Source organism: Petaurus breviceps, unplaced genomic scaffold, assembly GCF_028583685.1.
Source record: "Petaurus breviceps papuanus isolate PSGF00001 unplaced genomic scaffold, PetGlider_PUasm1.0 208, whole genome shotgun sequence".
Lineage (NCBI taxonomy): Eukaryota > Metazoa > Chordata > Mammalia > Diprotodontia > Petauridae > Petaurus > Petaurus breviceps.
Window position 1 is genome coordinate 30,770,708 of NW_027185852.1, and position 27,831 is coordinate 30,798,538.

Consider the following 27,831-nt stretch of genomic DNA (forward strand, 5'->3'; position numbering starts at 1 on the left):
AAGGTCTCCAGCTAAAGACTGTCTTTCCCAAGCACCAGGTTTCTGCTGGGTTCCAGGGCAGACTTCTTGCTGGCATCCCGGCCACTTTAATCCTTCCTTGTCTCTGCTGCCAAAGGGACAGTGACCGTGCCCCAGCCCTTCCCACTGCCAGTGGCTTCCTGTTCCCTCCAGAATCCGATATGGCAGCAGGGCTCTCCACAGTCTTGCCCCTCCTTACCTTTTAGGCCTCCCCAGCCATACTGGCCTCCTGTCTGTTCTTCACACACACCCAGCATCCCATCTCCCACCTCCATGCCTTTCCCTGAGCTGTGCCTCCTGCCTGAAATGCTCTGCCTCCTTACTTCCCCAGCTAACTTAAGCCATAGCTCCAGTGTCCCCTTCCATAGAGGACCTTGAGTGCTCCTCCCATTTTCTGACTCTGCCCAGGTATTGACACGTTTCCTCCCCTGTTAGAGAATGTGAATTCCATGAGAGCAAGGACTTTGGCGTTTTGTGGACCCCAGGGCTCAGTCTGGAGCCTAGTGCCCAGTAAGTGACTACATCCCAAACCACCGTCCAGCCTTTGCCTTTCAGGCTTGCCAGGGCTGCCATCCAGGCCTCTCCTTGTTGGGTTTCTGACAGTGGCCCTTGGGTCCTTGGCCTACAGACCTGGGCAGAGATCCCTGCTGTGGGGAGGCTGCTCTGTGTGTGGGGATAGAGAGATCTGGGGTTGAATCCAGCGGCTTCTTCGATTTGCTGCCTGAAATATGAGCTCGTGACATCAGCATTCAAGGCCTCTGTGGGCTGACTGCCTCCCATTTCATCTTCTTCCGTTTGGGGCCTTGAACATTGCAGCCATGGTAGAGTGCTAGCTGTCCCACCTTAGTTCTCTGCCCTCCTGTGCCTAGAATGAGCTCCTGCCTAATCCTCTCTTGAAACCTTTCTCCTCCCCCCAGACTCCAGTGAGGGATGGCTTTGCTGTTGCTGCCCCCATCCTCTCCCCCAAAGGGATTGAGCCTTTCCCCTTTTCATGCCCTCCCCTGTATTCCACCACTTGTCCTCGTGTCTGCCGTCTGACTGGAAGATTATTGAGGGCCAGGACTGTTGCACCACATTTTCTTTCCTTCTCTTAAGTATGAAGGGGCTGCTTGGAGCTGACCAGATGGGACACCCAAAGCTGCTTCCAGGCAGGGGTCAGGTTGTGTGGAATCTTTCCTGGTCTCTGTGTCCTCCAGGCCTCTGTCATAGGCCCTGGGCACCTCCATCTATGTGTGACCAACCTACCTGTCACCTCCTTACACACAAAAGGATTCAGGAAATGGAGAATCCCCCCCAGGGTAGGGGAGACCTGTGTCTTCCCCCCTCCCCAATGTTTTTGGGGAGTGTTAGGGGGGGCCCTCTTCCTGTTCCCCCAGTGGCTCCCACCCAGTGTCAGGCTCTGAACAGAAGCCCAGCCTCAGCCAGCCCTAGGGAGCTTGGTGGCAGGCCTCACCCACCTGTTCTCTGGGCATGCCTTGAGCTAGTGCTCTTTCCAGCCACTTCATCAGAGCTGCTGACTTTGTCCTGGGAGGGGGCCCCTCCGGGCAGGCCTCAGCAGCCGGCAGGGGCTGGTGGTGGGTGCAGCGGCGGCTGTCTCTTGTTAGCCCTGGCTCCCTGCATCATCTGCCTCATCCTGAATCCATCAGCTGAGCCCAGCTCTAATGAGAGAGGGCCATTCATTGTGGGTGACGTTCCCTGCGGAGACTCGGCAGTGGTATTAATTAAAGAAGAGATACCTGGAGCAGCTGATGAAGGGGCCGCAGGCCTGCCAAGCTCAAATGCATTAGTGGGGAGATGGCCTCGTTAGCCTAACAGGGCCTTGGGCCTTTGAGAGCTCAGAGAGAAGATTCATTTCACCTGCTGTAAGCAGCCTCTGGGAGGAGGTGAGTGCCTCTGCAGCAGCTGTCTCTGGTCTAGAGCTGGCAGCAGGAAGACTGAGGCTGGGGCAGCCCCGGGTCACCCTTCTTTTGGAGGGAGCCCCGCCAATCTTCTTCATTCCCCGTGCCACATTGCTTCCTGCTGGGCACAGGTGAGGCCCAGAGCTCAGACCCTTCTTCCTCTGGAGCTTCTGATGGGGCAGTGTAGAGAGGGGCAGTACACAGGCTGGATGGGCTGCAGACCATCCAAGGGAGGATCAGAGGAGGTCCCAGAGAGAGATAGGGATGGGAAGGGCTTTCCTGGTGGTGGGGGTGGCTGGAGAAAAGGGGCCGGCGGGCAGGTTGGGCTCCTCAGGGATCCCTGCTTTCCCTCTGCCCCTTGGAAGTTTCCATGCCCACCCAGCTCATCCCCTCCCAGGTGGTCAGCCCTTCAGTCTGGGGGGTGAGGGGGATATCCTCGAAGCCATCCCCCATCGCTCACCCTCTGCCAGCAGAGTCTGACCAGTGTGGAGAGAGGTGTGAGGGCATATATTCATAACTTGTGCAGACTGCACAGGTGTCTTCGAGTTTGTACAGTGTCTTGCCAGGATTATTGCATTTGATCCTCACAACACCCCTGCGGTCAGGGTGAGGGGCTATTATATCATTGTGGGTAGGTGCCGTTCTTATCCCTATTTTATAGATGAGGAAACTGAGGCTGGGAGAGGTTAAGCACTTTGCAGTAAATGGCTGAGGTGGAATCGGACTCCAGGCCCGGTCCTTGATCCACTGCCCCTAGATGCTAGAACCAGAATGGGAAGGTGTCGAGTGGCAGGCTAAGGAGCGACCTTTTCACCCTCCAGCAGAGCAGGAGAGCAGTGACCTGAATGATGCCTGCAGAAGAGGGACCTGCCTGTTCTGGGAGCCTGTGGAGCAAAGGGGCAGGGTGGTAGCTTTGGTGTTGGAGCCCTGGGTTCAAATTGGGCTCTGCTCCTTCCTGCCTGTGCAGCTGTGGGCATGTCCCACCCCTTCTCTTCTTAGCGGGCCTATCTTTAGTTAAGCCGAGACAGGACAATGACCAAGGCAGCTGGAGGGAGAGGCAGGGAGTGCAGCAGTGCAGACTGGGGCCTGTGCAGGGGCACGGCCTTCGGTGGGGCATGCAGTTGGCCAGCACTGCTGTCCTGTCTCCAGGGCCTCACACTGCTCGTCATCCCTGAGGGAGCCCTGGTGAGGGTGGCAAGGGGCTTGGCTTGGAGCTGGCTCCATTCCAGGAGACCACTTGCTCCCAAGTTCTCCCTGGTTACGTCTGTGGTAAAAGGGAAATGCTCTCAGCCTCCTTCAACCATAAAGCACAGGCTGGTGCTTGAAGGGTTTACGGCTGGGGGGGGGGGTTGTGCCCAGCTCACATTAGTGAAATCTTAACCGTGAGTTATGCTCGGGCTTCATTTTATTTACCATTTTAATCTGCTGTGTGCAAGTTAGACTAGCCTGGCAGATGTGTTTTATGCAGGCCCCCCTCGCGCAGGGAGGGCCACACCTGCAGCCCCGCTCTCTTGAGTGTGATGGAGCACGGTCCTCCCAGTAGCTCAGGGACAGAACATGCCAGCACTGTTACTCCCATTGCACAGATGAGGTGACCGAGGCAGAGAGGTATATGAAGGGACTTGCTGAGTGAGGGTCATCACTGGTGTGTATCGCAAATGGAACCTAAACGTGGGTCTTTTGACAGCAAAACCAGTGATTCTGAGCTCCCACCCCCCACCCAGTCACAGGTGCTTATGTGGAGTCTAGGCTGTTTCTCCTGTGCCCCCCAGAGGTCTCCGGGGAAGAAAGGGCAGGGGAATGAGTGGTTTGATGAGAGCCCTTCCTTAGGAGATGAGGTACCTCCACAGGGCAGCTCCCTAGGCCAGGGGCCCACTCCCTTACAAGTTCCCATAAGCCAGCCACCCTGGGTGGGAGGCTGCCCTCTCCCTGCAAGCCAGCCTTCCTCGGCAGGGGGCTGCCATACCCCAGAGCCTGCTCCCTACAAGCCCACCCATAAGCTGACTGCCTGGGCGGGGGGCTGCCCTTCCCCAGGGCCCGTCCCTACAGGCCCTCCCATAAGCTGACTGCCTGGGTGGGGGGCTGCCCTCTCCATGGAGGCCCCCACCCCAGGCGTGCTTGCTGCTGTGTCTGTGGCTGTGTGGTAGGGAAAGGGTTTCTCAGGTCTGTGCTTCCCTGGGAGCATCCTGGAGGCTGATTCTGTCTGGTGGAGGAGAGAATTAATCTCCTACTTGCCATGCCTGCAAGGTGAGTGACCCCTGTTTTGTCAGCCCCTGACAATCTGCTCTCTAATTCGCAGCCAGGGTAATGGAGACATTAGGTTGCTTTAAAGCAAATCGGCTGGCTTGTGCAGACGGAGGCTGGGGAAGGTTGGCGCGGTGGGCGCCTTTCATCTTGGACACGCGTGCACACACACATCTACACGCACAGAGACGTGTCAGCACCTCGGTAGGTGACACCAGCTCCACGGGGCCATCGGCCTCCGGGGTGGGAGCTGCCCCCAAGGCTCCCCCCGGGGGCCGCAGAGGCAGTAGGAAGTCAGTGTCTGGTGGCTTTTGCTGCCTGGTTTCTCTGGGGTGATTTGCCTTTGTGTTGTGTCTGACGTGACAGTGAGGGTGCTCTGCCCCCCACCCCCACTGGCGTCTTCTTCAGGGTAGTTTCTGGCAGCTTGGGGGAGAGAAGCTGGAGGAGATGAGAGGCCACCAAGTGGTCTCTGGGATTGGTGCGTCGGGTTAAGTAGAAATGAGGGGAGTGAGGGGAGAGGGGGAGACGAATAATGAGATGTGAGGGTCTGGGCTCGAGCAGCTTCTGAAAGGCTTCTCCTTGCCTGTCTGCTGAGGGCTCTGCTTTGGGGAAGAAAGGGAGCCAGCCCCGAGCTGCCGGGAGCCTGACAGGCCCTCCTTGCTCCTCTCACAGGCAGCCCCAGGCAGCCTGTCTCTTTGTTAACAGAGTGACAGCAATGTGACACCGTGGAAATAATTACTAACAAATCACGGTGCTGACTGCAAACAGCTCTCAGGCTTCAGAGGCTTGTCAGGGCGCAGTGGAGCAGCGCTGGAGGAGGGCTTGGGCCCCCCACCCCCTCCTGCCTCAAGGCCAGGGGCTGCTGCTGTGCGGGCCCAGGGACGAGGTCACCGGAGGGGGCCACAGCCCCCTCCTGGGGAGGCTCCCCTGGCAGCTAAGCTCCCACTGCCGCCTCCCAGGCCATGGGGCAGACAGAACCCCTCCCCACCTGTCCCTCTTCTTCTGGCTGAATTACCCTGGCGCTTCTGGACAAGTGGACTTTGTCCAGTCCCTCTCACTTGGTGGCGGGATCTCCCTGCCTGTCAGTGGTAAATAATGCTGCTTCAGGGTCTGGCTGGAGGCGGCCACAAGCCAGGTGGGGGTGGAGTGCCTAGGAGAAATACTTGAGGGGGCTCAGCCCGCACACCGCCTCATACAATATTTATATAGGGATGGGAGTCAGCTGCAGTGACCTCCCGGGTCATGCTGCTAAATAGCTCCTGGATTGCCCTGCATTCTAATTGCTGCAGCTGTCCTTTGCCCTCCCATTGTCTGGCAGTTCCTCACTCTCAGGAGGGCTGGCGACAAGTGCCTGTGGCTGGGCCCCCCCACCCAACAAAAGCTTCTGGCCCCATTGTGGACTCACCCTGGTTTGGGGAGGAGGGTCCGAGCCACAGGGGGTCCTGGGGCTGGGGCTGGATTTGATTTACCTGCAAAGGACAGAGAATGGGACTGTTTGGTAGCATCCAGCATCCTCACAACCAGACAGAATGACCATTCCCCCCAGAGTGCTAGAACAGGCTCCTCTTGGGGAGAAAGTCCCTTTACTTCCAGGCTTGCCGGAACTAGGATGAGGCCAGTGTGCCTTTGCCCCAGAGTGAGGGGCGGGGGGAACTTCCAGGCAGGGCCAGAAGCAGTCTCCAAGGGCATGAGTACACCACCCCTCTTTTCCACACCAGCTGTAGTGAGGGCAGGCACTGGGCTTGGACCCCTCAGGCTTTCCACTGGCACCTGGCAGGTTGGACCAAATGTAACATGTGGCCTAGGTCCCAGGAGACACTTTAGGAGCAGTGATGGCAACAGGTTGTGTGTTTGTAGATTTGCCAGGGCAGATGACACACTTAATCACTAGGTGTTGTTTGCAAAGGTCGCCTGCGTGATGTGTGGCTACCCTCCACCGTAGCAGACCTGTCTTCTTCCAGAGAATGCTGAGGGGGCAGGGCTGCCCACCTGCCCTCCTAGGCCATTTCTCTGTGAGGGTATCCTCCTTCCCATGCCCTGAATACTGACAGCTGGGGTCAAGAGCCAGCTGGGGAGTGGAGGGAAGGGATGTCCATAGCAGCTACCTATAAAGGACATAGGTTGGGAGGGCCCAGACTTCTCAGAAGGGCATCAGAAAGCCTGCTTGTGGGGTATAGGAGGGTGGGCTCAAGTTTCTGAAGTCAGGATGAATTTGATCCAGGGAACAGCCTTGTTCGCCATCTCCTAGAGCTCAGAAGTGGGGTGGGGTAGCTTGCTTGTTTGCAGCGAGGCAGGGGAACTTTGGTACTCGTTCCCAGAGCAATTGAGGATGGGCTTTGAGAAATTCCTGGGTATTTAGGCCACGCTGGGGGATCCATGTGACCAGCACCCCCAGACTGCCCCTGCCTCCTCCCCCAAGAGGTCATGCCTGGCTGAGATCCCAGCACACTCCAGCAGGGGTAACCATTGCCTGCCAGCCCTGGCGCAGGTGATGTCCTTTCATCTCAACCATCGGGAGCCAAGCGGAAATTAAATTCGCTTTGCTCCCTGGATATGGGGTTGATGCCAGGGCCAGGGCTTTTTCTGGAGCCCACCAACCTGCCTACCTGCTGAGGTGGGGACATTCAGGCTCCCTGACTATGTGGTAGCCTCTGGGATGGAAACCTGGAGTACCCTGGCTTCAAGTCCACCTGGGTCCCTGGATGGGCAAACCTGCCTGAGCTCAAGTGTGTGGCATTGGCAGAGGTGAGGAGTGGTCAGGCATACCCTGCATAGGGAGACAGCCTGGCCCTACCAGCTGGCAGGAGGGCACAGGCCCCTACCACTTGGTAAGACTGTTGGCAGGAGCTACATGAGAAGGTGTCTGTGGGTGCCTTATGAGTGCTGGACCCCAAGAAGCAGGTATGCTGGCATACAGCCAGGATTGGCTTAGAGAGTAGTGTGCGTTCATTGTGACCCAAGAAACTCAAAGTGTACCGGGAAGGTTGTTGTCCTGTTATCTCCACAAAATGTTGGCCAGGCCCCCTTTTGAGAGTACCCACCCTTGTTTTAAAGGTAAAGAAATGGGGATCTGGATAGTGAGAGGTCCTTGGTGGGGAGGGCTGCTGGTGCTGCAGGGCCCTGGCCCAACTTTCCTGGTGTTGCCCGAGGTCTGGTGCCTGAATCTCCTCTGCCTAGCCAGACCCTCGTGTGTCCTTCCTTCTGGCATGGCGTTGCTAAATAGGTTTGCTTCCCTTACCACATGAATGGTGAGGATCAGGCCCAGCTGAGTGCCCATATCCTCAGCCCTTCCAGCCTGACTTTGTCCTGGTGGCTGGTGTGTCAGGCACACCCCCTCTGACCCCCGCAGGGCCAGGCATGCTCAGTAGTCTCCACTCTCCTTGAGGAGTATTTGGGCACAAGGGTGATGACTAGAAAATCATTCAGGTCATTTGGTCCAGGGCCTCTGTCTGAACACACTGAACCTTATGCCTCAGGCCTCAGCCCAGCACGTGGTTCTTGTCTACTCCATGGATGCAGTGCTGGGTGACCAATTCAGTGGTTAGGAGCCCCAGATCCTGCCTTTGGGGGCCTCGGGCCTGGCTTTGTTGGGGTTGTACCTCTTGGGCCCTGCAGAGCCCCTGGGGGTTGGTCAGAGAGACGTCCAGGGAGAATGGCAGGCCCTTGAGGGCAGGGTCTGGTGGGGTTTGGGGCTGGTTTTTTTGTCTTGGTCTTGTGTTCCCAGTGTCTGGCACTTAGTAGGAACTTAACAAAAGCTTATTGAGCTGGGCTTGGGGGCAAGGGTCTGTAGCTTGTGTGTTTGCTAAGGCTAGATCAACAGTGCAGCCTCAGGACTTGAGGTCCCTTGTGGGCCCTGACTTCCTTTCCCATGTAGGAGCGCCCCAGGGATTGGGGGAGAGCAGGCCCCCAGGGAGAATGGCACCCCGCTCTTTGTTAGGCTCTAGGAGCAGCTGGGCTTCCCTGGTTCCAGCACAGACTTGGTCCCTCTCCTTTCCTTTTGGTTCCCCTGCATGACTTGTGGGTGGGAGGCTTGCACCCTTGCCTCCTCAGGGTTTCAGATGGAGGTTTTGTGCTTCCATCAAGTCAAATCTTGCATTGGCAGATTTCTCCTCTGTCTGCCCGCTCCTTCCTGGAAAGACAAAGAAGACTGGGGTATCCAGTGGAGTCAGGGCAGGCGTGCCCCAGCAACGGGACGACAGCACTGTCCCCGGGTTGTTGTGCACTCCATTTGCAGAGTGCCCGGTGCTGTCTGGGCTGGCGTGAGGGATGTGTAGGGGTGGAGAGAGGCGGCCGTGCCATTGAGCAAACTGAGACCCGGCTATGAAATGACTGCCCCAATCTTTCCGTCAGGAGGCCCCTGGTGGCACTTGACGGGGCTCGTGCTGGTGAGTTTGGACAGCACTGTGCACGCCTTTGATTTTCCCTTTCTGCCCCTCCCTTCCCATCTGTGGCAGCTGCTTCATCTGGGGGCCGGGTCGGGGCTTGGTGGCTAGAGCCCCGCTCACCATCTCCTCCAAGACTGGCGAGGCAGCTCTGGGCTCTGCAGTGACATTCATTAACGGAGGGGCTTCAGAAAAAGACATTTCAATGCTGTGCAGACCCCTCACTGGAAGACTTCCTCCCCCCACCCCCAATCTGGAGCGTGGCTGCTGCTGGGGAGATTCATTAGCGCACCCTGACAGCCGACGGCGGGCGGCAGGCGGACGGAGGCGCTCACTGTCTCCTTCCCGCTCCCCCGCTCCCCTGCTCCAGCTTCAGGAACACTGATATTTAAAGCTGATGGGCTGCTTATAGACTTCTTGTACCATGACAAGTCTGGAGTGGTGGGGGGAGAAGACAAGACAAGGAGCTGACTCTCAAGTTGGTATTTAAAGCAGCCCTCTCTTCTGACCCTCCGCAGTCCACAGCAAGTATATTGTGTCTGCAGGCACTCACTGTACAGGGAGCCTGCAGCTCTCCCTGGGGCAAGGACCGGCAGTGGCAGAGGCTTCTGGGGGGGGCGCGGGCAGGGGGCAACCTCCACCCCCTGGGCGCCCCGTGCCCCATTAGCTGACCCTGCTTCTCTGTGGATTGGGTGGGCACCCTGCCCTCTGGCCCCATGCAGGGCAAGCCCTGGCTGTGATGGTCATTTCTGGGCACTTAGCCATTTGGTGTTGGAAGCTCCCCAGTGGAGGAGCCCGTCGCCATCCCAGAGGGTCTCGGCACACAAGGGATGCTGAGAGCCATCCCTTTCCCTCTCCCCTGGGTCACCAGTGGGGAACTCGGGCACCCTAGCCTAGAGAGCCCACCCAGGTGGGTGGACACCTTGGTCTGACCCCCCCAAGGAAGCACTGGCTCTGCTTCAGCTGGGACTCTCCCAGCGAGGTGAGATCCCAGGAGGGCCATGAACTACCCACTCTTCCCTCCCATTAGTAGGAGGTTCAGGCGGTAATTGTGTGTCCACCAGCACCACCTGTGTACCTGAAGTCAGTCATGAGCCTGCCTTTGCCTCCCCCCTGCCCTTCTCTCCCCTCCCCTTTTCCTTCTCTCCCCCCTCCCCCTTCTCTTCACGTGGTTGGCGGCTCAGCTGAGATGGAGGAACCTGTTGAAATGAGGCCCTTATTTCCTAGTTTGACCCCCTGAATAATTAGGGTTAAGTTGATATGCTATCTCAGTGGTGACACATTTTATCTGTCTCTGTTTGTACAAGAGGATACAATGGGGGAGGAAGGACCAATTTGTGCCCTGTGCGTTCTAACCAGGCGGAGATAAAAGGTGTCACAAGCCCGATAAGGGCCCAGCCTCACGCTCCTCTCTCATTGTTGCTCAATTGGCTCCATGTTTAATCCCATCCTTTCTCTCCTTCCATTCTCCGGGTCATATTTCACCTCGATGCCATCCTGTAATGATGCCCTGCGCAGTGTGGGAGGAGATAGGCACCCCTGGCTGACAGCCCGCCCTGATAACCAAACTCCAGCCCATCCATCATCAGCCGCTCTCCTCAACTTAAGGAAAAGTGATAACGAAAGCGGGGCCGTTTATCACCAGGGCTGTTGATTTCTTCCGGGATTGGAGAAATGCTGGCTCTCGGTGACGGCAGTGGCAGGCAGAGGAGAAGAGAGACAAAGACAAGCGCCAGGCCTGCCTTGTTCTGCCGCTTGCTGCTGTGCGGGCTGGGATCACCGGTGCCACCATTCAGGGCCAGCTGGGCAGGCGCCCTCCCTCCCGGGGGAGTCCTAATGGGCTTCCACAAAGGGACACAGATTCAGAATGCCCGGGTGTGAGGCCCCCCAATAGCCCTGTCCGCTGGACAGCATGTCATCTCTGCCCTAGAGGCTAAGCGGAACACAGTGAAGACCCCGCCAGCCCCCCTCTAGTCTAGACCTACTCAGGTGTCCCTTCAGCCCAGGCTGAAGTGCCCACTGTGGGTCAGGCAGTGCAAGGGGCTGGGTTCTGGTCTCATCTCCTTTGGCTTGACAGCCAGGTCACAGGGGCTATGCCTTTCTCTTTCCCTTACCTATTGGTCATCTTATGGCCTTATTAATACAGCTTTTTAAGCAGGGTTTCTCATGGGGAAGGGTCTTCACCAATGAGACAGGCCCAAGGTGGGATCTGTCAGCAGTTGCTCACTATTAACAAATTAGCATTCTGGCTCACCGATGGACTTTCTGAATTGGGTTAATATGGATCACCCCAGGAGAGAGATGAAATGGGGTTCCCACCCAAGCTGGTGCCCTGTTCCCCTCTGGCCAGGCTCAGGAAGGGTTCCGGCCCTCAGTCTCAGGGGGGATGCGCCCTGAGGCCCTCACCCGGTCAGTCTGGAGCGGCACCTCTGTGCTGGGTGTGTGTTCTGGATGCCTAGGGCTGCAGCAAGAGTTCCCACCTTGGAGCCATTCAGGCCATTCCCCCAACCTCTTGCTGGATAACCTTGTGCCCACACTGCTCCGTGCCTCAGTCTCTCCCTCTGCAAAATGAGGGTGATTTTAGCTCCTCCCTTGAAGAGTTCTTGTGATGTCTGTGCATGCCATCCATGAAGCTCCCCACATGCCCAGCTCTGCGTGCCATGCGAGCACTGAGAGGGCTGGAACCCTGTCTGGCCTCCCTGGCCCTGTGTGCTCTTCTGGGCCTGTGTGACCAGGCTTCTTGTATGCCTGGGTGGTGTCTGGGTTTGCCTGGAGAAGGCCCCAGCAGGAACACTTTTTCAGGAGCCCACAGCCAGAGCTGAACAGTCTTGGAGGAACCCAGCGGGTTTCTGTCTGGTGCTCTGCTTCCCCTCCCTTCTCCTCCCCCCAAACCTGCTCTTCAAAGCACAGCCCCTTCCCCTGATGGGTCTGCCAATTCCCTGGGCCCATTAGCCAGCAGGCCATGGGGGAATGTTCCCCCGCATTCCCCATTTAATGAGCCCCTCACTCTGGCACACCTGTTTGCCATCAGTGCTGTGGGGGCTGGGCAGCTCCCAGCCCGCTTGGCAGGTGGGGCTGTGGGCTTGTTCAGTGCTGAGAGGACTCCTCTGCCTCTGAGTGGGGTGTTGGGGGGAAGATGGGAAGGGTCCAGGGTGTCTTAACTCTCTTTTGTCCCCAGCCTCTGCTTTGTACCCTTCTGAGTGCATGGCCATGCCCAGAGGCGCCCAGAGGGGAGAGAAGCGTCTCAGTCCGTTCCTTTAGTTTAAAGGAAAAGTATGAAAATTATAATCATGCTTAAGTGGGGGAGGGAACATCCCTAAGACAGAGAGCACGTTTGTGGGAAGGAGGCCCCCTCCTTGATGTAGAAGTGACCCTTGAGCATGACCCAAGAACCCGGGCTCATTCTTAATCCCATGGAAGTGGCATGTCAGCTTCAGTGTGGCTTGAGCTGCAGACTCCTGTGTCCCACGTGGGTCGGCCTTGTGTTAGGGCGAGCCTGGAGGGATGGCGGGCTCCTGGGTCCTCTGTGGGTAGTAGGTCAGGGTGAGCCTAGAGGCCTGAGGGGACAGGGTCACCATCACCAGGATGTGACTCACATTTGTATAACACTTTGCAGATCTCTGTGGACATGAGGGTTTGGTTTTGTTTTGTTTTGTAACAAACCTCTGAGATGAGTAATGTGAGTCTTCCTGTCATGTGCAAATTTATATAGGAGAAAACAGACACTCTCTGACAGAGGCTAAGTGTCTCACTTAAGTGGCCACGAAGCTGGTAAGGATCTGAGGGGGGATTGGAAACCATGACTTATGACTCCAGGTCTGGTGCACTCTCTCCCTTCTCAGCCCAAGTGGTAGTGGGGTGTGTAGGTGTATGTGGGGGGCGGCGTGCGTGTTTTGGGAGGGGACAGGGAGTGTGTGGCAATGCTAGGCAGGCTTCTCTCCCCTGTATTTGGGGTCCATGTGCTGGGTGGAGGCCATCCCTTGGGGTCTGTTATGTCTTCCACCCCAAGGGAAGGCAGTGATATGCCAGCCCCTCTTTGGTACTAGGCAGGTGGGCAGTAGGGCACTGTTGACCAAAGGGCCCTGCCCAGGGAATGAAGCTAGTTATGTGTAGAAGAAAAGTGGTTCCATTTTACAGCCTAGGCATAATTGGCCCTTCCCTATTGGCTGCCAATGACGCCATGCAAGCCCCTCGTAAAGCGAGGGCGGGCAGCCTGCACCTGTGGGCTGGCTACATGTATAAAATTTCATTTGACGGCCCCAGTAAGCATGACCAGATGACAATAGAGCCAGCCATGCCAGCCGCCAGCAAATCTGAGCCCTGTAAACCATGACTGGAATGGGGGAGTGGGGGAGGACCCTCTTGGTGCTGGAGCATGCCAGGGAACATGGCTCCATGTGCTTCCACATGGGCAGCACCCACCTGCCCAGGGGCCTGGGCCTTCCCAACCTCCGGGCAGGACAGGACACTGGAAGCTAGGTGAGAGGTCAGCAGATCTAACTGCCGTCCACTTGCTGCTCACACCCTTGAGGTTTAACTTGCTAACCTGGCCTGCATCCCTCTGGGGGGCAGAGTAAAGAACAGAGGAGACATTGCCACTCTGCAGAGGCTGATTAAATGTCTTCTGGGTATGGGCACAGACACTTGTCCGAGCCTCTTCATCCACATCTCCCTGCCAGGGATAGAAGGGCAAAGGGGAGACAACCCCTGTGTGCATGCACAGTGCTGGGGATGCCAGGACAGAGGACGGCAGCCTCTGTCCTCGAGGAGCTTGCCACCCTGTCGCAGACATTGGCACGAGAGAGGAGGTTGACGGTTTTGCTGAAATGCAGCACATCCAGTGTTCGTGGTGTTCCATCCATTTGTTAATCTTCTGACTCCATCCAAGAGGAAATAAGGCTGGATTGGCGTGACCTTTCCTGGCGAAGCCTGGCTGCCTCTGGGTGACGGCTGCTCCTCTTTCCAAATGCTCCCAAGTCACCCTTTTAATCACGGGTTCTAGAGTTTTGCCAGGAATCCAAGTCAAGCTCACTGACCTAGAGCCTGCCAGGGATATTCTTGTTGATTTTGAAAATCAGGATGACACAGACGCTTCTCCAGGCCTGGGGTCCCTCCCCTGCTTTCCTGCTTTCTGGTCTTTGAAGGCCCTTGCACTGTCAGCCACATCTCTGGTCCACGAGGCTCCTCCTTCCCTCCTGCCTCTTCTTGGCTCTTGCTAAGTTTACTGTTCATGGGTCCCTTGTTTTCTGTCCTTTCCCTCAGCAAAGGAAGACCAGTGGGTGACACCTGGAACCTCATGGGTGCAGGGACCTCCCAGGGGAGGAAGCTCCTTTTGTCATGTCAGGGTTGGTGACTCCTTAGCAATTTGTCACCTTAGAGTAGCCTGCATACCCTGCCAAAGGATTTTGGGCAGCCCTCAGAAAGCATAGAGGATGTTTTCCTTGACATTTTTCTCCAGCCGCCCGAGATCCTTTGGTGGGCCACAGGTTGTACAGGCCTGCCTTAGAGTTTCCTAGGGCACTCACTGAAAAGAGAAGTGACTTGTCTAGGGTCACCCAGCCCCTAGGCAGGACTCAGACTCAGCTCCTTCCTGCCCCTGGAACTCGAGTCCCCTCCCTTCTTCTTCTGCCTGTGGCCTGTTTCCATTATCTCAGCCCAGGCAGCAAGCCTCCTGGGTACTAGGCACTGTACTGGGGCTACCAGAAAGGTGCCTGCCCTCCCGAAACACCTGCTCTCTTGGATGATGTGGGCAGATGGTGAAAGGTCAGGTGCTTCTGAGGAGGTGGAGTGTTCATAAGATCCAGTGAAATGGCCTCTCAGCATGGGCACTGGACTGTCCTGGCAGGTCACCTTGTTTCTCTGAGCCTCAGTGTCCTCATCTCTAGAATGGGAACAGCAATAATGATAAGGATACATCCCCTCAAGGAGACGCTGTCTGTAAGAGGCTACAAATCTTAAAGCTCCACAGAAATGTGACCTGTAATTAAGGAGAGGGCTCTGTGAGGGGAGCAAGGGGTTTTAAACTAGAAAGGAAGGGGACCAGTGTTCAGGGAGGATAAGGGAATGGCCCCTGGACACAGAACAGGAAGAGCTGCTTCAGTCTCCCTCTGGGTGAGAGACCTTTGAATTGGGAAGGACAGAACCCAGCAGCTCATGGGAGTGGTCAAGCTGCCTGGCCAACATGACCTGGATCCAAGCCCTGGGTCCTGAAGGAGCTGGTAGTCTCAGGGAAGGCCATCTTAAAGGTGGCGGATGTGAGGAGGAGGAGAGACTGCAGCACCAGAGAAGGTCTGAGGTTCACAGAGAGGGCCTTGGCCCGTGTCTGCAGGCTCTAGGCCAGGAAGCCTGACCATGAATCCTGGTGGACATGTAGAGAGGGCGGCAGCCCAGCTTCATCGGGGACAGGTCCTGCCAGCCTGGCCCTCGTGTCCTTCTCTGGCCAGTGCAATGCTGCAGGATATAGTGTACCTTGAATAGGCCTTACTTAAAGAGATTGGCCAGATGATAGTTCAGTTCCCTGGTTTCAGTGCTAGTTGAATGACTGGCTTGAGCTATCTTGTCATTTTGGCAGGGCATCTTCAGGGAGCCCCAGGTGGCTGTGATTGCCAGCCCTGTGCTGTTTAACGACATTATTATCGTGATAAAAGCGGAGGTGCCTTTATAGGTTTTGTAGACTACACCTGATGGGGAGGGATGGCTGACCCATGTGCTGGAGGAGGTGGGGTGTGGCAGAGAGCCACTTTGAGGCTGGTTATAACTTCTCACAATGAGAACTGAATCGAAGTGGAAGGGGGCACCCCAGGAGATGTGGTGGGCTCTGTCGTTGGTGGTCCCTAAGAAGAGGCCCCCTCCAAGAGGGTAATGGCTTGTTGACTCTATGGTGGCAGATGCATATCCTCTCCTCCCCATGTGGGTGCTTTCGCGGCTGTCCCATAAAGGAAACGGGCATCCATTTCCATGGGCCCTCAGAGGGTGAAGGCTGAAGCTTGAGTGGATGGACCCCAAGAGTAGGGGTAGAGGACAGTGCCACCATCTTCTCCCCCTTCCGAGGCATTGGCTCCTTGCCTTCCCCCTAGCCTGACCCAAGTACCTGACCCGAGTTTTCCAGTGGGACTCTGAGGTCTGTCCTTGGAACCTTGCAATAGCTTCCTCCTTGAGCCTCCCACTCACGTCCCCCTGCTCACTCAGGAGTCAGAAGGGCTCCCAGAGTCAGTGCTCCTGGTGTTCAGTTTCCTTCCTGCCACCTTGGAAGAAGGCCCCTCTCACCTGTTCTCTCTGTTCTCTTGCAGGCTGCCTGGGCAGTGCCAGTACCTGGGGTTGCCAGTGGCTGATTACTTCAAGCAGTGGATCAACCTGAAAAAGGTACCAGAGCTTGTCTCCTTGTGTGTGCTTAGGGCCTCGGGCTGGTGGGGTGGCATGGGCTCTCTTCCCTTTCTCCTTCCCTTTCCCTGGCTCTTTCCTTTTCTTCCTCTCTTTGCCTCCTCACCCCCTGCTCTGGTGGCCACCTGAATCTTTCTCGGTGTGGGGATTGGAGTGGAGCTGAGCTGCTGGCAGGCACTGCCTTGGTGGGCCCTGAGAAACCTGGACTGGCTGAAACAGACTTTGTTTGGGAGGGGCATGCTCCTCAGGAAATCACCCTCAAACCTCTAGGCACAGGGGACTTAAGAGCCATGCTTCCCTTCAAGGTTTCAGGCCCACCTTGCCATGGGCTGAGCATGTGGAAAGGTATTGGTGAGGTTGCTAGAGGGTTCTGAGCTGATCGTCTCTGGCAGGGAGCCAGAATCTTGGGTTCTTGCCTCCTTCCCCCCTCGCTGTGGGCACTACCACCATTGCCCTTTCCCCTTGCCCAAGTGTGTCTATTCATGTAGGGCTTGACTTGTCAGGGTCCCCTTAGTAGAAGAGGTGAGGGTGGGAAGGATCTCCCAGCTGCCCCCCCCCCGCCCTGGTGCCAGCAGGCTTCAGTAGTGTTTTCCCAGCAAGACAGCCTGTTCATCTTGGCATACAGGCTGGCATAGCATAGCTCTTCCTCAGCCAGCAACCAGAGCACACCCTACCCTTTAGCTTCTGGCCTCTCTTGGTGGCATCTGTTTGTGCTCAGTCCTGCCCTCTGTGAGGTCACAGCCCATGTGGGCAGGAGACATCTCAGGCCATGCTGCTCAGAGCCAGGCTCTTGGCATGGACAGAAAGAGGCTCTTGGAGGGGGGGTGGGGAGCTCAGATGAGTGAGCCTGAGGTGTGCAGACAGAGCCCATGGACTTCATTTGAGGTTAAGCCCCTGGTTTACAGAGAAGGAAACTGAGGCTCACCATTGGGTAATGATTTGCCCATAGTTACACAGGGACAAGTGGTTGAGCTGGGAATTGAATCCAGGCCCTTTGACTCCAGATCTATGGCTAGATGGGTAATAGTGCCCACATGTATAAAGGGCTTTAAGGTTTGCCAGGAAATGTTACCTGGTTTGAGCCTCACAACAACCCTGGGAGGGAGGGCTGTTATCACCCCCATTTTATAGGTGAGGAAAATGAAGCAGGCAGAGGGTAAGTGACTTTCCCTGGGTTATACAGCTAGTGAGTGTTTGAGGCTGGGTTTGGACTCAAGTCTTCCTAACTCCAGGCCTGGTGTTCCATAGCTAGCTAGATAAGACAGACAGATGGACAGATGGATTGCACTAAGCACTGAGGATACAAGTCCAGCCCTCTCTTTCCTTTCCCTTTCCCTGCCCTTTGGGAGCTTATACTGGGGGGAGATGACCCACAAAGGGGAATTGGGGAAGGGCTTGGAGATGGTGGGGAGCAGCCTGGAGGTCAGCTTCTGGTCAAGATGAGATAAAAAGCTCCCTGTCAGAGCCCAGTGTCCCAGAGGCAGGTACAGGGCTTGGAGGGGATGAGGCAGCAGAGCCTGTGAGAGACAGTTAGGAAATGGGCCTTCCCCTGGCCGCAGCTGCCAGTCAGATAGAACGTGGTCCGATCAGTCAGGGGAGGAGATGAGAACCCATTGACTTTCCTATAGAGTAATGGGCTTTGAACGCTTTGAACGGGTGGCAAGGCTGTGGCTGAGGCCTGGGGAGGGAATGAGAGGGGCTCAGAGAGCAGCAGCGAGCAAGGTCAGGTGGGCAGGGCAGCTCCTCATCCTAGGCTGGTCAAGAGGGAATGAGGTATGCGTGTGTGCTCACACACATACACACGTGCTCACACACACATATACACGTGTACACACACACAGACACACACACATACTTTGAGCGCTGGCAGTGCCCACAAAAGGTCTGATCCTTGCAATCCATGAGTTGAGTGACTCGCAAGCTGGACGTTGGGCGTGGAGATACAGAGACCCTCAAGGGCCTGGGCCTGCTGCTCTGTTGGGGGAGGCATATGCATCATCAAATATGGAAACTAGGGGCATCAGGACACGCCTCCAAGGAAAGGTGGTGCCTGAGCTGAGACCTGGAGAGTACCAGGATCCCCAGAGGCTGAGGTGTGGAGAGGGAGGGGAATGGCCAGTGTAGACATGGAGCTGTGTGTGGGGAACAGTGAGGCCACTGGCTGGGGAATGTGGCCAAGGAGCCTGGCAAGGGAGCCTGGGGGTGGCCCAGGAAGACTTCTAGTGTTGAGGCACCGGGGAGCCAGCCGTTTAAAGCTTTGTGACCCAGAGTGGGCCAAGTCAGACTTGTGTTTAGGACACAGATTTTGCTTCAGGAAGGAGGTTCGTGTGCTTTTGTGGGGGCTGGGAGGCAACTGGAGTTTGCTCCAAGATGCTCTCAGATGGGGGAGGCAAGTGGCACCCCTGACTGGCTGCTTCCAGGAGGGAGGGCCTAGGCATCCTGGGCTGTCAGAGTCAATCTGGGACCTTGACAGATGGGCAGCCCCGGAGGCCCAGCAGGCACTCAGCCACATTGACCAACCGTGAATGATGGCCCTGTAAAGTTCATTCTGCTTTCAGGTGGATGGACATCAGGGCACTGAGTGCCAGTGGGCACCTGGTAGGAAGACAGGATGCTTGGGCGGGACAGAAGCAGTGCTTTACAGTGGCAGCCTCATCTCCTGCCATCAGCCCTGGCTGCAGAGGCTCAGGCGCAGGACTCCCCTCCTTCCCTTCCATACTAGAGGCTTCTCCTTATCATGGTTCTGCCTCCTCTGCTATGGGAGGTGCCATGGGCAGCTTGACGTGGTTGCCAGGAGTGGAAGGACGGATTGTCGGTGTGAATCTAGGCAGGTACCTAAGAAGGCACCGAGGAGCGCGGGGTGTGGAATCTGCCAGCCCTGGGACTATGGGAGTTAACTTGATGGGAGCCATAGACCCTGGGAAGAGAAAGGAGGGGAGGGTATTTGGGCACTTAGCAAAGGGCAGACAGACTGCAGAGTGGCAGGGCCCCTGGCAGCCCTGAGCTCACACGTTGTGAAGGATGCCGTTGTCTCATGTCTGATCCTTCATTCTCCACCCCCATGCTGGAGCTAGTCATGCCTGCTGACATTTGTAATGTCGCTGAGTGATCGTGAATCATGTCACTGTGGTGTGATGCAGGCCCTGCCCTCTGGGCCCTCGAGGCCAGTCTGGTCACTCTGACCATGGCTAGCCCCGGCCAGGGTCCAGCAGGGCTCTGCCTTGCCTTGGGCCAATGCCACAGAGGCAGCAGGCTCTTCTGGGAAGGTGGGCGCTGCCCCGGCACCCAGTACCCTGCTGGGATGTCCAGGTGGTCTGGCAGGAACCAGCCAGGGGCTACGCTGCCCGTTGTTCTGGTGGCAGGAGCCCAGGGCTGGGGAGTTAGGAGTCCTGCTTCTATAGTCTTCTGCTTTGGGTTGGCCCAGCCCTCCACAGACTGTCTGGTGAGATCTCACAGCAGCCCTGGGTGCAGTTACTGTGCTGATCTTACAGATGAAGGAGCGGAGACTGAGAGAGGGGAATGGACAGACTTGCCTCAAGTCCTCCAGCCCAGCAAAGCATCTGGAGCAGGATTCAAACTCGGGCCTTGCTGAGGCTAGTGGTCTGCCCGGTGCGCCACCTGGTGGTTTAGAAATGGGAGCAGCTGAAACCTGCTTTGTAACACACAGCATGTCACAGAGAAGACCCCAAGCCTTAGAGGGTAGTGACCCAAGAGGCCCCCCCCGGCCCTTCCAGAGAAGCACCCCCTGTAGAGTTAAAATCCCAGCACGCTCAGGGTTTGGGAACTTGAGTGAGAAGAGGGGGGCCTGCAGAGAAGGGGAAGCCAAGTGTCTAGGTCTTAGAATCCTAGGGGACCCCAGTGGGCACCTAGCCCAGCTGACTCATCTTACCCAGGAGGACACACAGGTGCCACCGTGGCCTAGGTGAAATTTGAACCCAGAACTTCTGATTCGCTGATTCCATACCCAGAGCCCTGTGTGCTCTTCCCCAAGGTGTTGGGTCTTTATCTCCCTCTCCTTGGCCCCAGAGGCCTTTGAGCCTCAGCACCTGCTTGGGATGGCCAGCCAAGGATGAGGCATCCCCGGGCCGTCCCTTCTGTTCCCCTTTGTGGAGCAGCTGCCGTGAGCCAGGCCTGAGCCCCAGGGAGAGGCCCCAGCTGGGCTGGGTGCAGAGTTGAGGCCCGGCTCTGCTGCAGAGTCCTCAGGCTTTGTCCTCCCAGAGCAGAGCTGGGGACCGCTGGCCTGCCCTGGCCAGGAGCCTCTACGCTTCTTCTCCTTTAAATATGTCGTCGTCGAACAGCTGTCTGAACTCTGCAATCTCTTTCACTCCTTCCCTCGCCTTGTTAACATGTGTTGCCTTTGGGGTAATCAGGGAAAAAATATTATGTCCTTTTACAATTACCGGGTTTTGGAATATTAAAATGTCTCGCTGCATCGGCAGTGTTATTTTGATTGGTATTCTAACCTTTGACTAGCCCATAAAGCGAGCCGCTCTTGGAGCCAATATTGCAGGGCTGAAATTTAATTCCGAAATGATTCCAGATAATAGGGAGACAGATAATATATGCATGAAGGATATTATGTTTGGACTGAATGCAGCAGGGCCAGGGCTGGGGAGTTGAATAATAGCCCAGAGTGAGTTATAATCTGTGGGACAGAAATACCTTACTGTCAGGGCCAGCAGAGGAGCCCCTGGATCACAGGCAGCAGGAAGAGGCAAGAGGAAGGAAGGGGCCGCACCCCAATAGGAGGGGCATAAGGGTGAGTACTAAAGGCATTGCCTGCCTTGCCCTGTCTGTGTCATCAGAGTGCCCACCGTGCAGCCTGACAGCCACCACAGGAGAGTCCTCTGAGGCGAGGCCAGATCATCTGAGCTGAGCCTGATGGAAAGGGAAGGATTCTAAGAAGCAGGGGTACATTCGGGGTGCAGGGAGCAGTCTGTGCAAGGGCACGGAGGTGGGAGATGGGAGACCTAGTTTGGGGGATATCGAATTTGGCTGAAATATTGAGTGCCTGAAGGAGAAGTCACGTGAAATAAGTCTGGAAAGGTCAGCCAGATCATGAAGGACTTTAAATGCCCAGCTGAGCGATTGTATTTTATCTTGGAGATGATAGGGTTTTTTTTACTGGGGTCATGATACAATCTAGGACAAAGGGGCTGGTGGCCTGTTGGGAGCCAGAGAGCATTAGATTGGGAAAGGGCCTAACCACCATTCCCTGTGAGGCCATCCCGGCTGGAGAAGAGAAGATGTAGTGATTAGTGAGGCTGTGACATGGAAGAAACATGAGCCTGATACTTCTTGGCTCCAGAGGGCAGAACCAGAAACATGGGAGAAGCTGCAGACGTGCCAGGTGGGGCTGCATCAGAAAGTGCCTGAAGATCCAAGCCTTCCCGGAGCAGAAGGAACAGCCTGCACTGAAGGCCTGGGAGCAGGCCTGGGACGAGAGGCGGCTTTCTTGGCTCTGGGTTGGACTCTGTGCCTCTGAGAGCTGTTCCAACCCCCAGCCTCCGGGAATCTGAGAGCAGGAGGTTCCCAGGGGTCCCTGATGTGTGTCCAGGAGAGCCAGGGTGCACTGTTCTGTCCCCTCCAGTCACTGCTCCATTTCATTGTGGTTGTGCCCACCCTGCCCCGGCCCACCCCCTCTGGCCTCCCATAAATCCTCTGTGGAAGACTGACCCAGGGCCCCATGGTAGCTCCTCTGTTGGGGAGGCATAGGCTTTCAGCCCCTCAGGGACCAGGAAGAATTCACCTTGATCCCTTTCCCAACTCTGTATGCCATCTTCTCTGGTCAGCCCTTCTTCCTCTGGCATCTATCTTCCCTCCTGGGAACCTGTTGGAATGAGAGCCACTGGACACAGGCTGGATTGTCCTAAAGGATTTTGCTGTTACTTAAAGGAACATTGATCAAATAAAACAGACTTCAGGGAACAGAACTATTTGGCAAACATGGGAAATGATTGGTGGAGAGGGTAAGCTGAAGGTTGACCTAGTATGTGGCCTTCAGGCACTTCCATTTGGGAAGGGGAGTGCCACCCAGAGTCCCAGCCCCACCACTGAACCAGAGTCTGGTCCTTGTGCCCAGGCTAGGGAATGGGCAGAGATCCTGCCTCTCAGGTCAGGAGGAGTTCAGCCACAACAGCCTAGAATGTTTGACCGAATCTAATAAGGTAGAATACAGTAGAAACAAATGTAAAGTCTTATATTTGGGTCCAAAAGATCAGCTCACCTTTGTTTAGCATTGTAAGGTTTGCAGAGCACTTTATGTACATTAAATAAGACTGTGAGGTGGGTGCTGTTGTCCCCATTTACAGATGAAGATGCTGAGGCTCACAGATCTTGTGACTTTCCCAGGGTCATACAGTTTACTAACTGAGACAGAATTTGAGCCCAACTCCTCCTGACTCCAGATCCAATATCAAGGCACATAGGCATAGGGTCAGAAAGATCTGGGGAGACTTCAGGGGAGCCTAGGTTTGCTCTTAGCAGCGTCCTGTGGTGTTAGAGGAAGCTGATGCAGTCTTGGACTCCATTAATGGAGACCGGAGCCTGAGAGGGCAGGGTGCCCCACCCTCCTCAGCCCCTGCCCAGGCCACATGTGGCCCAGGGTGCTGGGCATGTTCAGACTGGAAAAGAGAAGACTTGGTATGGAGGAGGAGTTTCTCCACCGGCTTTGCTGGGCCTTCTGGCCTCATCATTCCCCCAAAACCACTCTCTTCGAAGTTACAGAGGATCTCTTCACTCACCAGGCTAATGGCCTTTTCTTATGCCTCCTTCTGACCCTCTCTGTAGCCATGGAGGCTGTCCCTCCCTCTCTTCTCTCTGAGTTTTTGTGACAGTAGCCTGCCTCTGCATTCTCCTCCTACATCTCTGACCACTTCTCAGTTTCCTTTTCTGAATCTTCATCCAGACTGGGGCTTGGTGTAGGGTAGGAAGAGCTTCCCAGCACCAAGAACTGTCCCAAGGTGGGATGGGTGCCTGAGAGGCAGTGAGCCTCCCCTCATTGGAGGTCTCCACCCAGAAGCTTAATGTCCCCCTCCTGGGGCTGCTCTCAGAGGGGTTCCCTTAAGTTTGGACTCGGTGGTCTCTTGAGTCCTCTTTTCAGGGCAAAGTCGAGGATCCTGTGAACGTTTGTCCAGTTTAATAAACCCATCCAAATCCCCTCCAGCAATAAGGGAAGGAAGCAGGCTAAGCTGGGGACCAGTGCCTCTGGTGGCCTTTTTTGTTTGCTCAGTAACACCAGACAAGAAGCTCTTTGTGGTCCTTGGATGAGGCCCCACTAGCCCCGGCTCAGTCAGAGCTTCAGCCCCCAGCCTCCTGACAAGTTGGCACTTGGCTGTCGTACCTTCTATTACCTTCTCCTGATCCCATGGCCTGGATGGAATGGATGCTCTGGGCTTCACTCCCAGCTGTCCACTTTTCCTTTCTTGTCAGGATGACTCCTCTTTATGTCTTCGGAATTTCATCCTCAGGAGGTTCTGTTCAGCTGGGACTGACTTTCCAAGGCATCTTGCTTACTTTTCTCTGGAATCTTTTGACATTTCCCCTTCCCAGATCTAGTATACATGTCACATTCTCTCCAGCATCCCGTCCTTTTATCACCAATTCTAACACGGAGACCCTTCCCCCCAAAGATTCCAGTAATTTCCACCTTGTGTGTGAGGTTCAGATCCTGAATATTTGGGGAGGGGGTCAGACAACAAGCATTTATGAAGTGTTTATTTATATTGTGCTAAGTGCTGGGATACAAAGAAAGTAAAAACATAGTCCCTGCTCTCAAAAGGCTCACATTTCCAGAACAAAAATTTCCCTCATGTTTAACCTTGTGCTCAACACATCTCAGGTACTTAATAAATACTTGGAGATCGACTGATTCCTCTGCCTTTTGAAGGGTGAAATCACCATTAAGGCATGTTAAGTAATTGTTAGCTATGCTATTTGGGGCAAAGAGCTCTAACAGATGTAACATCTGTTAAGCATCTACTGTATGCCAGGCACTGTGCTAAGTGCTGGGGATACAGAAAGAGGTAAAAGATTGTCCTTGCCCTCAAGGAGCGCACAGTCTAATGGGGGAGCCAGCAAACAAACAAATGTGGACAGACAAGCTTATAGACAGGATAAATAGAAAATAATTAGAGGGAAGGTACTAGAATTAAGAGGGGCTGGGATTAAAATGTTGGATAATGGATTCCTCTCTCTGTCTCTGTCTCTCTCCTCTCTCCCTCTCCTATCTTTCTCCTCTCTCTCTCCCCTTCTCTATCTCTCTGTCTCTCTCCTCTCTGTCTCTCTCTCACACACACATACACACACACACTCACACCCCTATTGTGTCATGCCAGGCTTGTGATCTCTTTCCTGAACTTTTCATCTGCCTCATCAATCTGTTGCAGACCCCACTAATGAGATTCCTTGTCACCCAAAGTTCTCCTGCCATGCTTTCCCCGCTCTGCTTCCTGGATTTCTTTATTCTATTGTATCTTCTTAATAAACTGTACTTCTCTGCCACTCTTTCTCACCAGGTGTTAGGGATAGCTATGGTACCAAATTTGCCTCCTTGTATTAGAATCTGTAGTTCACCCTGCACATTGTCAAAATAGGCTTCTGTATATCTGGGAAACACTTCCAGTTCATTATATTATGTGTGTAGCCATTTTATTCTGTTTTTTTTTTTTCCAGTCCAAAAAATGAATGAATGACAGAAAAAAATGTAAATGCTTCCCATGTGCCAGTCTAGGTTTACAAAATCACTAGGTTTACAAAACCTAAAGCATAGGCATCCCATACCTGAGATACAATACCCGCATAGGGGAGTGGAGTGGGACCGCAGGGGAATAGGTCGACACACCTATCCATGAACAGTGGTAGCATTGATTTGATCTGGCTTCGTGGTTCCAAAACTGCAAAAGTAGAACAGAGAAAACAAAGGCAAAGTGAGAGTTGAGCAGGTCTTCCATCCCTCCATAGTGGTTCTCATTTTATCCACCTTGAACAATGTCTCTGTACTACCCCTTCCCCAATTAGTGTAAACATAGAAGGTTCAGAATCAATCATTCAAAAGTACAAACTAGGTGCTCTAAGGAGTGAAGTGCTTTGGAACATTGGATAAAGATATACCAAGAAGAAATAATTTGTGACTGACTCAAAAAATCAGACTGACTTCTGGGCTTATACACTGTAAGCCAGTCTGGAATCATGAAATGAGTGGTAATGGTTGAGTCCAGTGGTAAAGAACTCCTAAGAAGCAATTGCCCTTGGTGAGAGAGAGTCAAGTTTCTCTTTCCCCTCCATTAACCAACAGATGACCTTGTGATCTTTGAAAGGTCATAAGATCTGAAATGAGAAGTAGACACTGGAGCCAGAAGTATATGAACCTAAGAGACACACTGAGGACAGTCTAGACACATCAAAGAAAAGCAGCTTCAGGGTTCCACAAGTTCATTAACCCTCAGAGCCCAGGAAAGAGGGCTACACGAGGCCTCCATGGCAGGAGAAAATCACTTCCAGTAACCAGTTTCACTTTGACCACATATATTCTTTAGAGCTCGGTTTCCCCAATGGATTTTGTGAGTGTAGTAAGTGGGCCTCTGGTTTGGGGATTGCTTCTGTATCAGCTCCCTTTGCTATACCTGCTTAGTAAATACCTTTTTTAAAAGTTCATTAATTCTTACTGATAATCAATGGGGAACCCACCAGTGGGGGCTCAGGATCAACAGAACTTGAAATTTTACCTCCTTAGAGGACCCCTAGAACCTTGAAGGGAGAAGAAATCTAGCTGTCTGTTAGTAAATCAACCTACCAATTCAAGTGAAGATCAGGTGGGGAGTGGGCTACATACTAATATATATTAGAGCTATTTGTATATACATTTCTTTACAGCCTCTCCCACCCCCACTAGATCATAAACTCCTTAAGAGCAGGAATGCTATCTTACTTTATCCTTGCATACCTACACTCAAATGTTTTTACCCTAGCATGGAGGTGACTCTGGGTTTTCCAAGGCTATACTGGCATGGTGTAAGCCCTGCCAGTCATGCTGAAAAGGGTTCAAGGACATCCTTACAAACAGCCCGTAAATACTATCTGAGCACCAGTCTGTCTTCCTCTGGAGAGGCTGATGAAGTCTTTTGCCATAATAACTCAGTCCTGTGAGGGGTCTCCTTCCGCTGCTGTAGCGCTGATGCATGGTGGCAAGACCCCATCTTACAGGCTTTATTAAACATCTACTATATGCCATGTACTTTATGAGGTACTGAGGACAAAAGTCAAAACAGCAAATAGTCCCTTAGGGAGCTTACCATTTTCTGTAATAGTTAGCACATTAGCAGACAAATGGTCATTTGAGGAAGGACATCATGATCACCAAGGAGGATTAGAACAGCCTTCTCATAGGATGTGGTATGGGAGCTGAACCTTGAATGGAGCTTGGGATTGTAAGAGGCAGAAGAGTTGGAAGGGACCTCAGCAGCCATCTGACCTGACCCTCCAGTCAAACAAAATAAAATCGCTTCACTAGCATACTAAGCCCTCCAGTGATCCTCCAGCCTGCTTGACAGTCTCTGAGAAAAGGGAACAAGGTTGTGTATCCTGACATAGGGGACAGCCCGTGCAAAGGCACGGAGATGGGAGATGGAATATTCAATCTGGGGACCAACAGCAAGTCAGCCAGTTGACCTGGAATATAGAGCATATGAATTTAATTCATTTCAGCAAACATTAAGTGCTATGGATTCAGAGACAGAAGGCAACACTCCCTGCCCTCAGTGGGCTAACATTCTACCGAGAGGATACAATTTGTAGCCAGAAAGTCAATACAAAGAATTGACAAACATGCACAAATTGAAGGAAGAGTGGGACCCAGTTGCTGGGTGGCTGGGAAAAGGCCTTGGGTAGGAGCTAGCACCTGTGCTGTGCTTAGGAAGCCCCAAGAAAGGCTGGGAATTCCTCTCTGATGCCTGTTTCCCTCTTCAGAGTAATCCCAGTTGGGGGGCTATAAGAACACGATGGCACAGCCATGGTGGTGTAGAGGGGAAAAGGGCTGATCTTGGAGTGAGAATGGGGGGTGGAAGGAGGACTGGAGAAGAGGACAAGGCTGCCCAAACACCACCCACTGTTTTTTAGACCACCAATAAGTCGTCAATGAGCTGTGGAGACTCAGCTCAGGGTTGCAGAGTCTCCTCGAAGTGGTCTGGGGTCACTCAGAGGAGTTTGACCCAGCCGTGCACACAGAAATAGCCAGGGAGAGGAAGAATACCTCTTGTCCAAGCTGGATGGGCAGCCCAGAGTTGGACAGGAGGAAGAGAGTGGGCTGGGTGGCCTTTGGGAAATCGTACAGTACTCTGAGCAGCTCTGGGCTTCTCTCTCTCGGAATCACTCAGCGGACAAACATGCAATCCAACATTGTCATTCCCTGCTCAATCAACTCCGGCTGCTCCCTCTTGCCTCTAGGATGGAAGATGACTTCTCTCTTCACACCCCAGCCTCAGCCTAACTTTCCAGTCTCTTTGGACACTTTGCCCCTTGCTGTACTCCATGATACAGCCACACTGAAATGATCCCTACTTGTAATGAGTTTACATTCAGATGGAGGAGAAAATAAATTCATGTAGAAATATATGCAGATAAGCTATATACAGGATAAATAGGAAGTAATTATAAGAGAAGGCACTAGAATTAAACATTGGGGAGATCAGATTATTCAATATAAGGACTGGAAGGGCTCCCCAGTTGGCCTTTGGTGCCCTCCCCCCCAGAAGCAGTGGCCCATAGTGTCAGGATGGCCTGAGGTCCAATCTCACTTCTGATACTTGCCGGTTGTGTGACCCTGGACCAGTCATTTAACCTCTCCCAACTTCAGGTTCCTAAATGGACAGGCATTAGAGACCCTTGGTCCCTTCCAGATTGAAATGTAGGAG

General features: G+C 54.3%; 1 protein-coding gene across 1 annotated transcript in view; it reads left to right on the top strand.

The window, feature by feature from the left end:
• LOC138165418 (ERI1 exoribonuclease 3-like) overlaps positions 1 to 27,831 on the top strand; it is a 367,493-nt gene that overhangs the window by 263,787 nt on the left and 75,875 nt on the right. Inside the window, 1 exon segment of the mRNA XM_069093754.1 lies at positions 15,832 to 15,904. Within this exon segment, the coding sequence (XP_068949855.1) occupies positions 15,832 to 15,904 (73 nt within the window).